The 12,849-nt window shown below is 37.4% G+C and overlaps 1 protein-coding gene across 1 annotated transcript in view; it reads right to left on the bottom strand.

The window, feature by feature from the left end:
• The window catches only part of LOC114458602 (rapamycin-insensitive companion of mTOR-like), a 27,194-nt gene extending 14,345 nt beyond the window's left edge, over positions 1 to 12,849 (bottom strand). Inside the window, 11 exon segments of the mRNA XM_028441010.1 lie at positions 121 to 329; positions 2,269 to 2,375; positions 2,474 to 2,566; positions 4,609 to 4,699; positions 5,503 to 5,612; positions 5,691 to 5,769; positions 8,433 to 8,509; positions 8,584 to 8,748; positions 11,636 to 11,762; positions 12,568 to 12,669; positions 12,671 to 12,849. Coding sequence (XP_028296811.1) covers positions 121 to 329; positions 2,269 to 2,375; positions 2,474 to 2,566; positions 4,609 to 4,699; positions 5,503 to 5,612; positions 5,691 to 5,769; positions 8,433 to 8,509; positions 8,584 to 8,748; positions 11,636 to 11,762; positions 12,568 to 12,669; positions 12,671 to 12,777 — 1,267 coding nt within the window. The 5' untranslated portion in view covers positions 12,778 to 12,849.

Below are 12,849 nucleotides of genomic sequence, written 5' to 3'. Positions count from 1 at the left end.
GATGTGTTTTATTGATCCCCAAAGGGGGAATTCAGGATTGTGAATCAGACATTAATCAGGTATTTGCAGTGGGTTGGACACAAACCACTACTAGTCTCAAATTTTCCAGTTTGGTCTTACTTTTGTGACTGGTGCTGTTGGGCTCGGTAAGCTTAACGTTACCGAGGTCAGAGGTTGTATGACAAAGGTCCAATCCTGTCTCTAACTCTTCAGATACGACCGGCCACAGAGAACTGCGGCTGTGCCTCACAGCGTCCCAGCCATGCTGCTTCAATGTGTCACAGCCCTGCCTGGTCTTACTAATGAAGCCAAGCACATACAGACATGTCCTGCACAGAAAGCAAGGCAATATTAGAGTTTACTTTACATTCTTACTCATTCACAGTACATATAACATTTTTATTTGAGTTGAAAGAAATACTTCTTTGGTAGAATAGAAAGAGCATTGTGCCAATCAGGTCTAGATTTAAATCAGAAAAAAATATTATTTTTGATTAAATTGATTAAAAATATATAAAAATATTTATTTAGCACTGGCATTCCAACAATGCACAATACAATAAAATAAACACAAAATGACATTTTTATCTTGACTCCTTCAGCTATACAGTAAATACTAATCTACAGGCCTATAAATGACTGGGCTGTTGAAAGGTAGTCAAAATTGACAAGTTCTCTAATCAAAAGACAATGATAATGAGGATCAAGTACAGTCACGACGAAATGCAAAATATCTGAATAGATCTCAGTGAAACATGTGCTGACAGACTCTAAAGCTTAATTTCTGCTTCTAATGCGTAGTCAGGATTTTTTGGAGGCACGTCAGACGTAGGGATCCGCTTTCATGCAGAGAGCTACGCATAGCCACTGAGAGAGAGGTGAAAGAACTAGAACAAAAATGTTGTCAAGCGAATCACTGTACTCCTTGTCTGGCAAAATAACTCAATAAATCACAGAAATTATAAAGTAAAGAGACTTATATGCATCCGTTTAAGGCAGTGTTTTTCAACCTTTTTTGAGCCAAGGCACATTTTTTTCATTGAAAAAATCACGAGGCACACCACCAGCCAAACATGTTAAAAAATGATACTCTGTAGCGGCTGAAGTGACTGAAGCGATGCGATTACATTAAAAATCAATGTAAATGACGCAACGTCAATTTATCTCCCCCTCAGCGACGCGACTTGCATGATCAAAGTTGAAAAATTTTAACTTTTTAAGCGACGTGAAGCGATATCTCCCGTCCTCCACTGTCTGTAGAGCGGAGGCCGCAGCCCCTCCCTCCCGCTCCCGCTTCAGTGCTGACGGCTGCAGCGGAGGCTGTTCTACTTCCTCAAAGTATCAGGTTCAAAATTAAAGCGGTAAATTTCTTTAAAACCACAGTAACTACTGATCAAACACATTCTGAGTGAAGTCATCCTTTAATATCTCCGTTAAGTTGATCATTTAACCGTAGAAGCGGAGCAAGAAGGAAAAAAAAGACGTCATCAACACTCACTCTCTCTGTCTCTACCCTGTTACCGGGGCCGCACGCACGCACGCACGCACGCACGCACGCACGCACGCACGCACGCACGCACGCACGCACGCACGCACGCACACACGCACACACGCACACACGCACACACGCACACACGCACACACGCACACACACACACACACACACACACACACACACACACACACACACACACACACACACACAGCTCCCTAGTGATCGCGTCGCTGGAGCGATGAAATGATGGACTGACAAAAAAGCACCACTATGTGCAAATTACCGATCAGGGACGATTTAAGGCAACGGCATCGCTTCCGTCGCGTTCGGTGTGCACGCACCTTTAGTCACTACTGCAGCACGGACACTCGACAATGGTATATTATTTGCAGATAATAATTAATATGTTTTCAAAATTTTTTTTAGACCAATTAGGTGAAATTGGATAATTTCCCACGACACACCTGACGATCTCTCGCGGCACACTAGTGTGCCGCGGCACAGTGGTTGAAAAACACTGGTTTAAGGGACTTCATATCCGACAATGCAATGTGCAAAACTTTTTTGACAAGGCCAATTAGAGAGTGTTTACAGTAGAGATCAAAACAAACTTTCAAAAGCTAATTTCCACCTTTTCATTCTTTTTTATAAGAAAATAATATTTGTTTTATCTGATAAAATGTATCTTTATCAACTTTAAAGTAAAAAAAATGCAGGTACTTTAAAAAAAAAATAAAAATCCCCTTGTTAGTTGTAATAACAATAAACTGTACCCTCTGAGTGACAGAACCTCACAGTGGTGTGCCAAAGCCATGATGTCAGGAATCACTCTGTTCTCCAGCAGCAGGTTTAGGCCCCAGTTTGATGAACCAATGTTTCCCTAGGAAAGGAAAAAACGAGTAAACTCACTGTAGAAGTTATTTGCCTAAAGAAAAAAAATGTATGCATTTCTGAAACCCTAACAGAACAACAGCTGACCAGAGCCCAAAGTGCTGCCTTCAGTTGTTTGACACCCTCCCAGGTTTCCAGGACTGGAGATCGCACAGTGTAGCTGAGATCTGAAACTACATTCTACAAGACCGAAAAAATACACCATTACCATTCAAGTAGTTGTGGCTATTTTTTGCTGCAATGTAGTGAAGAGTTACTGTATGAAACAAAACACAAAGTCAAGTGTACTTGTATAACACATTTTATATGACAAACATAAATTGAATGTGCGCTAAGTAGATATATAGAAAAGTAGTGTTTTAGTTTACTCTTGTAATAATACAATTTTAAAAAGAATAGGAATTAAATATTATATAAAAACAGCCAAACTTAACTCAAGGTTAAAGGCTTTTAATTTGCTCTTGAAAAACTAAACAGTTGATTGAGAAAGTATAAGCTGTGGTAGAGTACATAGAATGAGATCGCAATGTCACAAATATAAGAAAAAGCAATACTAATAACTCATTTAAAGAGAAACTAAACCCCAAAACCTGATTACAAATGTAATTTTGTTGACTGATCTATAGTCCAACTCTTATTTGAATTTGGAGTATTTTCTTGTAAAAAGATAAGAGTGACTGCCCCCCAGGCACGTGCAGAGGGGACTTGAGTTCTAATCTTGATTAATTTACTGAACTTTTTTTTTTGTGTGAATTTTTCCTCTGGGAAATCAATAAAGGTCAATTCTATTCTATTCTACTCTATGATAAACTTAAAAAAAGTATGTCAGAATAATGTGAAACCCTTTATATGTTATTTTTGTCTTTATATATAAACAACGATAATAAAAAATATTAAAAGCAAAAGTCAAATTAAATGACTATAATATTTGGGTGAAGAAACATGTATAAAAACCATGGACATTCTGTAAAACACTCATTTCTCACAACACTGACAGCAGAGCAACAACAGGAATAACTTTATCCTGGTTGTTAACCTGCTCTGCAGCATGTTAACTGTAGAGGCTAAATTACCATGGTTACTTGTCCTGGATAAACGTGTTCAACCTACTTGGGAATAGGTTTATAAAGTATAGCTGATTTTTCCAGGCTTTATCCCTTATTCTGGTTTTGTGTGATACCCCCCTGGAGATGGTCACTGCTAGTATTGTGTACTTTTACTGAGGTTAGAAAACAAAAATAAAACTGTAAAATTAAAATAAAGACGTGTTAGAATTGATTAATTATTGTCTTCCGATTTGATTACAACTGAAAAAAAAAGAGGATTCCAGGAAGAGTAGTCACAGTTCTGTGTCTAATAGTGATCTAAATTCAACTTAATACATTATGTACTTCATGTGTTCTAAATTAATGCACAGCTTGAATTACAGCTTTGTGGTAATAGGCCGTATCTTCACCCCTCCTTTATTATTGGATTATCGTGCACCATCAACTTTCACTGTTGGCCCCGCCCCTCCTATAAAAGCTGAGAGGAGGGAGGAGGGTTTCCTCCAATCACAGCCATCGGTAAGCATTGATTGACAGCCTCAATGACACTTAATCTAGTTAGGAGCTAATACTTTACATGCTCTGCACCTGCAATGCCAACAAAATTAAGATGTCATACTTTTCATCAAGAAAAACATACTTTTCAATCTGTGAAACTAAATGAGGAGAGTAAGCATTAGTAGTTCCTAAAAGCACATTACTGGCCTAACTTTACAGCACTGTGGCACTTTTATTTTCTTATTTGTTAACATGCCTGTTGGGTATTTTAAGATGAGGCACTATTCATTTTTATATTAGACATTTTTATTTAATATTATTTAATCTTGCACTAAAGTCTAAAGTAAATGATCTTTTAATGTATTGCTTGATTGATCAAGCTATGTCACAGAAGTGCTCTGTTTAGGGTTGAATGTTAAAATAAGGTTTATAAGCTTTATCTTTTTAATGTATTATAGAAGTATCGGACTGGGAATCGGTGTCGGCCAATTCTCAAAATCAAAAGACTCGGACTCGGACTCAGGGGCAAAAAAACCTGATCGGGACATCCCTAGTAAGCAATGAACATGCAACAAGCAATTAATATTTTTTTTTACAATAACAACAATGGACTGTCAATGAAATTTGACAATAAAGCACAATGCATGTATTGTTTTTCACAAGCAGCGTTAATCGTACCTGTTTTTTGAGGAGCTTGCAGCCAGTCTTCTCATGAGCCAGCTGACCATACAAGTGCACAGGGGGGTACACATTGTGGCGCTGAAACTCGCTACCTCACACACAGGCAGAAACGTTACACAATGTTACATTAATATTATTACACTGTTAATACATAGCAAATATAGCATTGCCACCTTTTTTATACCCACACACAAGTTGGCTAGCAATCTTAACTTTTAAACTGTGGGTCAGTCCCCCTTAGCTAAACCACTCTCTGACAGACCTGCCCCAACATCATGAAATCTCTATCCCCATTAATAACCATATAGTAGGTCCAAATGTATGGTCATCCCCATTTTTTCAATAAATTGTGATGAAATGCACAATTCAGATCCAATACGAATGAAACTCAGTGTGGGGGTTAGTTGATCCAACCAAATCCTACATAACTGAGTCAAATTTCATAAAGATCGATCATTAACGAACCGAGATTTTGCCAATGATGAGCGATAGGGATTTTTCAATTTTTGAAACTGATGCAGCATCAGTATATTGATTGAGATCCCCTCCAAAATTTGGTGGAATCTTTGATGGTGTAACGTCTATCTTTGTTTAAACTTTCGTTGTAATCTGTTGAGTACTTTTGACATATTCCTGATAACATACAAACAAACAAATAAACAAACACAGGTGAAAATATTACCTCTGTGGCTCATGAAAAAAACACAGGAGGCAGACAGTACCTCTGCCTCCCTGTAGGAGCAGTGTGAAGCAACACTATTTTTGCTTTGTCATACACTAAACGTTCATGTTAATAAGATTGATATATTTCCTCAATTTTGTCAGTTTTCAGTCAAAGCTAATAATAAATGCTTTGTCACTGATAAAATGGGTAATGAAATAAAGAAGCACCTCTGACTGCTGCGCCGTACATAGCTGTCATTATTAACTGGTTTTCGGTACGTAGTAAGAGCCTTGTTTAGTCGTCCCTCTATCATATCCACATATTGCAGATTATACACCTGAAAGGACACAGCAACAATGAAGGAGGAGTGGGTTTTTGAAGGAGCGAACAAAAAACTGTGCGTAGTGAAACCTGCCTTTTTCCACATTTCCATCTGCTTTTTGACATATCCGTTGTCGCTCAGGTAAGAAAATCCTTTTGGAATCGAGAGAAGCCTGGAGAACACATAAACAAAAAGAAGTCATTTTAAGACTGTTTATTTTTGTTTACTACTATTATAAAAGCTGTTTTTATGAGATGAGTCACACACATGAATGAACACTTTACCCCTCAGCAGAGGTGTAAAGAGTACTGATATACCATACTCAAGTAGAAGTACTCTTAATGGATTAAAATTGTACTCAAAAACAAGAACAAGTCAGTCATACATAAAATACCCAAGTACAAGTTAAAAGTAGCTCAATTAAATAGTATTCAAAGTAAAAGTTACTAGTTGCATTCACCCCCCTACATTTATTTTTGGTAATAAATCTTGCCACTGTTCCCTTGCATACAGTAAACATCTCATATATAAACTTTAAAAGGTAGACATCAATTCTTGCTCAATTGGAACTTTTTATTTTTACACAAAGGCATCTGTATGAAATAAAAGGTTAGTCAAAATGTAGAACTATTTTTAAAATAAAATAACAACAATGAATGAAATTCAAAATAAAATAAAAAAATTCTCAGGCTGAGTATAGCTTTACATTTTTGTGTCTGTTTTTTCACGGTGCATTACGTTTAATCTGATTAGTCGGCAATGAGGTGATATATTTGATGGTTGTCTGGTCATTTCATTTTTTGTAGTTTCATAATGTCCGTTGATCTTTGTAAAACAGAAAATAATAATTTACTCAGTAACGGTTGGATGTAGAAATGTAATTAATGACTTTACTTCTTATAAAAAGTACTTAGAGCTGCAATATGTAACTTTTTTGGGCATAATTTCTTCAAAAATCTATAATCATCTTTGAGTATATTGTAATTCAAAGTGTTCTGAGTTAACAGTGAATCTCATCTCCTTCTCCTGGTCCTGTGAAATGACATTTATAAATCCAGGAGTGTGAGACACAAACACGTGTGCTCCATGAGCTGTTTTTGGCATAACTATTGGCCAGTGTTGGGCCAATAGTTACTTGTAACGTCACTTTTGACAGTAACTAGTACTGTAACGCAACATTTTTCGAAAGAAATAACGCCGTTACCGTTACAATATGGTGCGTTTGTCCGTTACTTTGCTAGCTGCAGTGTACTTCTTGTTTACAGTGGAGCTACATTTTTTTGCGGGATGCCGTGCCAAACACGGTAAAACAGAAGAAGAAGAACCATTGTCAGTGTGTTTCTGTTTACATCACGTGCGGCAATCATGGCGAGTCAATGCGAGAGCAGGACGAGTTACTCAGAGTGGATATACGCACATTATTTTTGTCTCCAAAAGATGCATCAGTGAAGCTAAGCTAATGCTGCGGCTGGATTTTAACGGACTGTGACTGTTATCCAGGGACAGGTCAGCAAACCTATTGCACGGTATGTTGTTGCCTGTCACTGCTGCTGAGTCACTGCTAACAGCAGCTCATTAGCCTGATATGTTTAGCATTGTGGAGCTGAGAAAAATGCTGTGAATTTCTTTTTCCACATTTATTTTCATAAGCATTTTCAACAGCAGAATGTGCACCTGGAATATGCACAGCTTACTTTACATTACTGTGCTAAGGCTGAAAAATTACTGTTTTAATTTTGGAGCAGCTGTTTTGTGCTTTATATGCACATCATTTATGGTTGTTTTATAGCAGTTGATCAACAGTGGATTATTTTCTTATTACATCACGAATATGAAGCTGTATGAACACAAATGACCCAAAATAAATAATACATTCTTTAATTCTAAGTAACTCAAAAGTTACTTTTTCCAGTAACACAATACTTTTTGGTGTAAGTAATCAAAACAGTAACTGAGTGACTTTGTTTATGAAGTAACTAGTAACGGTAACTAGTTACTTTTTTTCAGTAACTAGTACAACACTGCTATTTACTGCTCGACTGAAGTCAGTCGTGTTCAAGTACTATCGGTAGTAAAAGTGTAATGACAGACGTCCAAGCAGAAGTCTCTATTGCGGTGTTAGACACAACAGTTACACAGCAAATCAAGTGGAAAAAGGCAGACCAAGGTGGAGAAACAAGAGTTTAAAGTCACAAACATACTTGGGAGGAACGGACCGCTATGTGTCGTCATGAATCTCCATGACTGCGCAAGGTTCGCCCCACACACACACTGTCGTCAGAGAGAGTGATAACAGATGGGATAAATCACATGTAAACCTAAGAGAATCTTATTCAGGGTGAATTAATTTTATAGTCTAGATGCAGAGTGATGGTTGAGCAGCAGGCAGCCTAGATCACCGCCCCCTCTGTGAGCTCTCTGGGTTAGGGGACGAGGCGACAGCTGCAGCCGCTGCTCAGGACAGTAACTAGAGTGATACAGGCATTCATGGTAGAGTCTCTAAAACGCCAGCAAAATCTCCTATAACACAAAATAAATTCCATAAATTTGTCACAAGTCTATATTGAGGAAAATGTCGTTAAGAACATTCACAAAAAATACCGGTAAGAGAGGTTGAGTTTCGGTTTCAAAACGGAGTGAGGATTCTGCAAAGTGCAGCTTTAAGTACAAGTAAAATTACTGACTTAAAAATATACTCAAAATGCACCCATAAAAGTAACTCAATTACAGTAACGTGGGTACTTGTAATCTGTTACTTTCACCTCTGCCACCCAAGTAACTACAACCACAGTAGGATGTTTTCCTGTGAGCAAATGTGAAAAGAAAAGGGTTTACCGAAGCAGCAGAAGCATGCCTTTGTCACCCATGTGTAGGAGAGCCGGTCTCATCTCTGTCAGAGCATGGAGGACAGTCTGAGGAGCACCACAGCAGGAGTTAACCAATCATTAATCTCCATTGGTCATGTTCCATTCTGTCTGTGACTCACCTGATCCTCACTGGCTTCATCCAGGATATCTAGTGCCTCCATGGAAACAGTCATACAACGATCATGAAGCTGAGTAACCAGCAGCTCGATGCCCCAGTTACTGAAGAACTCCACCCCAACGCGCAGCAGCACCCGTAGGTGCTTGGTGGCATACAGCCTGCTGCCCTGTGATCACAGCAGAAAGGAGTAAGTCATGGTGTTAGTTCTGCACAATCAAATCCAATCCTTGTCCTTTTACCTCTACAGTACTGGGGCTCAGCACATCTGAAGCTTTAGGACTCTCTCACATACACTGATATGACATCTTTTTTTTATTTTAGTGAGATATTAAAATTTCATAAATCCCATGCATTTCAGCTGGCCTTTGCAGACTGTCTAACTATAAGGACTGGAAGTTAAAAATCTTTTTCACTTGCATATTTCACACACTAACCCATGGCATATCCAGGTTGATGGGGTGGCCAAGGTGTGGTGTGGCTATACACTACTGTCAAATTTTCCTCTGGTGCGTGGGCGGAGTTATTTTTTTTGTTTTTTTACCATACATTTGCATAAACATCATATGCATATTACGTATATATTTAGATTATAGTTTTATATTATTATTATTATTACTAGTACAGTACCCGCCGGAAGTATGTATTCATGTGGGAGCTTAAGTCGAGTTGTCAATTATGACCAAAAGAATGTGTTTGAAGGTTGTACTCTGTAGTGTTATAAAGGGCTATATTTGCGGGTGCAAAGAAACAGTGTGTGTGCGATTTCCCTGGTGTAATTCTATGGGACATGTGCATGATAAATTGACAAAATAAAGTTTGTACCATTGCGGCAGTTTAGGTAGAATCTGATAAAAGACATACATTTGTAGAAATAAAAACTATTTATTTAGCATTTAACATTTCTTAGGCCGGCGCTCTCACACACACGTATGTGCATCAGCCGCTCGCATACACCCACTTGTGTGTGTGTGTTCGTGTGTCTCGCTACCTGTCCATCTATCCTCCGTGGGCTCCTCCGTGGGCGCAGTCTCACACACACACACGCGCATCAGCCGTGCGCATGCACCCACTCCTCACGTCAGGTTGAAATGCGTGTGTCTCACGTCCAATGTGTGAGACTTGAGAGCTTTGCTAGTATATCAGTGACAGTGTGCGGTTGCTCAGACACCCTTCCCCTCTCTCCGGTCTAACCATCCGTGCGGTGTAACCTGCGTTGATTCCGCGGTGATTTCAAAATAAAATGAAAATGAACGTTTTGAAACGTAATCACAAATTTTCTGGCGAAAAAGACAAAGAACTGGTATAAATTTGTTGTGAAATGTGACAGAGTTTACCTTCCTAAAGAGCAGCAGGATGTGACACAGTTACACGTTCTGTTAGATTAATAACAGTGGAAGGAACCACGTAAGTCACCATGAAAAATCAGCCAATCACAAGCGCCACAAATATACACTGCTTTGAAAAGTGTTGAAGAATGTAAAATCTGTAATAAATGTGTCTAATAAGTCATTAGTGAATACCAGAGAACACATGATTGAGCATGAAAAATTACAAAAAAAAATGTGAATGTCTAACTTAAAAACAAGCAATGTGAAATTAACAGTAATATTCAACGTGTTGACTTGTATACAAACTGTAAGTATATTAAATAAACACATGTGCTTCATATACCCATTTATGTTTTAATTTAGGCTGTTTTATAATTCAGAAATTAGGGCTGGGCGATATATCGAGATTCAAGATGTATGGAGTTTTCTATTTTGGCGATATAGAAAACTGTAATATTTCATATATCAATATATATATATATATATATATATGTGTGTGTATGTATATATTATAGCTTATTATATATCAAAATACTAGTTTTAGGAGTCGCTGCTTTTACTTCTCAGAACAACATGTAAAGCTCAGTTAGATGGATTAATGAGTGCACATATTGATCATCTGTTTGTTAATAAATGTTCCTGTGTAGCATTTTGCATCAGCAAATTTAACCCAGAATTGTCTTTCTGGTCTTTATTAGATAAAATTATCTAAGATTTATATCATGTTTCACCATTTTGAGAAAATATATTGAGATATGAGTTTTGGTCCATATTGTACAGCCCTAGTAGGAATTTTCACAGCATTTCAATGTTAATAAAGGTCGACCTACCAGATTCTAATCACATAATTGTATTTAGTAAGTGGTTGACAAGTGGCTATTTTAGATTTCTTGTACACTTGTCTTAAAATATAAGGGATACTGGAGCTTGGTTGGACGGGTGGGACGGCTCGTAGTGAGCGCCAGAAAATTTCCCTTATTTTCAAATCCAAAACTTGACTGGTATGTATTAGATAGATATATTACACTTCACTTCATTATTATATTATAATTATGTGTATGTCTCTGTAAATATCATACACACGTGCCCATATGCTTTTGTTATTGTAATGAATATCTTTAATATTGATTTTATAGTGTTTTTTTAGCATTATTATCCTACCCTTGTTATTCATGTTTCATTTATTCATTTCCCATGTGTGAAGTGGGTTTTTTTTATACTTATTTTACTATCTTAACTTATCTTATCTAATCTTATCTTAAAAAATGAAATATTTTTAAAAAAAAAACAAATAAAAGAATAAGAGAATAAGGCTGCACACCTCCAATTGTAAGTTGTCCGATTAGTAAAAGTCAGGAAAATATCTAAAATTAAACAATATAAACAATAAATTGAAAAATAAATAAATAACACATAAAGACATAAAAAAGAAATATAGATAGATAGATAGATAGATAGATAGATAGATAGATAGATCACATTTACTGGAGTGCTACATTCACAGTTCAAACATTTGCCCTAATAAGATTAATTCAACTTAATGGTGAAAAGTACTCTATTATTGTCCATTGTCTATTGAACACACCACAGCCTGTACAGCTGCAGCATTAAAAATGTCCAGTTAAAGGATTTTTTTTACACAATAAACGGTCGGTAAATTCAATAAAACCCAATCTGTCTAAAGAAGTGACTGAAGGGTTAGAACAAAGCTTTGTTTGCTCTTACATCAGAAGCAGCAGTGAGGATTTTAGACAGAAGGACTCGAGCCAAACCATCTCTACTGTAATCCAGTGCAGAAACAGTGAGCTTCAGCAGGTGCTCCTGATGTTGCAAAGAGCACAGCCCCAGCAGGCTAACAGAGGGAACAGTAACACAGAAGAATATACTGATTATACAGCAACAAGGAAGTTCATCATTAAAGCAATACAATCTGAAATAAGGGAACTGATAATTAGAAACTGTAACATTTAACAGCTAATTTAGAATCATGAAGCAAATCTGTGTTTATGCAATGTTGTCTAAGAGTCATTAGTGTTACTTGAAAAGCAATGGCGTCTTTTAGTTCATTTGGTTTCATATCTTGTCAAATTATTTTGCACCACATTTAATGCAAATGAATAAATATATAGAGGTTGCACAAGACATTTGAAAATTGCTCCTGACTATAAAAAAAAAAAACAACTCAAATTTGCATGGAAATGTTACTGAGAAAGTCCAGCACAAAACACAAAAATGTTCCTGTGCTCTTTGACACCTTGGTGTAAGGGTTTCAAAGAAATGTATTGTGCTGGTTGTGACAAAATCACTGATCTGCTTCCCTTCATAATCTGCTTGAATATAGACGTCACAACGCTTTGGTGGAATCTCTGACGTTTCCTTTTCCATAATGGTATTCATGTATAATGTACATGTAATCAGTAACTTTCCAAGAAACTTTGAGCAGCGGGTGCAACCTCTAAAAGACCTCCTTTTTCTTCCAAATGTCTTTCTAAATCATCTTCTGGAGGCCAAAAGCTAATGCAGGGTTCTAATCGAGGTTACCTGAAACTTTTTTTTCCAATGCTTTAATGAACCACTCTAATGTACATGACAAATCTAGAGCTGATGTATTTTTCAAAACATGCATAATATCATAACATTTTGATGAGGCCACCCACCACTGGAAGACTCTGCCCTTCTCTAGCAGCCTCACACCGTGAGGGTGTGCTGACAGGATCCCCAGGAAAAGGAAGTAGTTCTGGCTGAGGGTGACCAGTAAGCGGACTGCTCAGCTTGTCTTTGTGACCAGCAGAGAAAAACAGGTAGTGGACTATGTCTCGTACCAAGTCCTCCAAGTACATCTGACCATCCTGAAAACATAATGGCATTAGAAGACAGCCTTAAGAAAAAGCCAGAGAAAACGACAATTGGATCATAAAATCTGCACCAACTCATTTTTG

Source organism: Gouania willdenowi, unplaced genomic scaffold, assembly GCF_900634775.1.
Source record: "Gouania willdenowi unplaced genomic scaffold, fGouWil2.1 scaffold_14_arrow_ctg1, whole genome shotgun sequence".
In the NCBI taxonomy this organism is placed as follows: Eukaryota; Metazoa; Chordata; class Actinopteri; order Blenniiformes; family Gobiesocidae; genus Gouania; species Gouania willdenowi.
The sequence above is the reverse complement of the archived record's forward strand: the minus strand, read 5'-3'. Positions and strand labels throughout refer to the sequence as shown.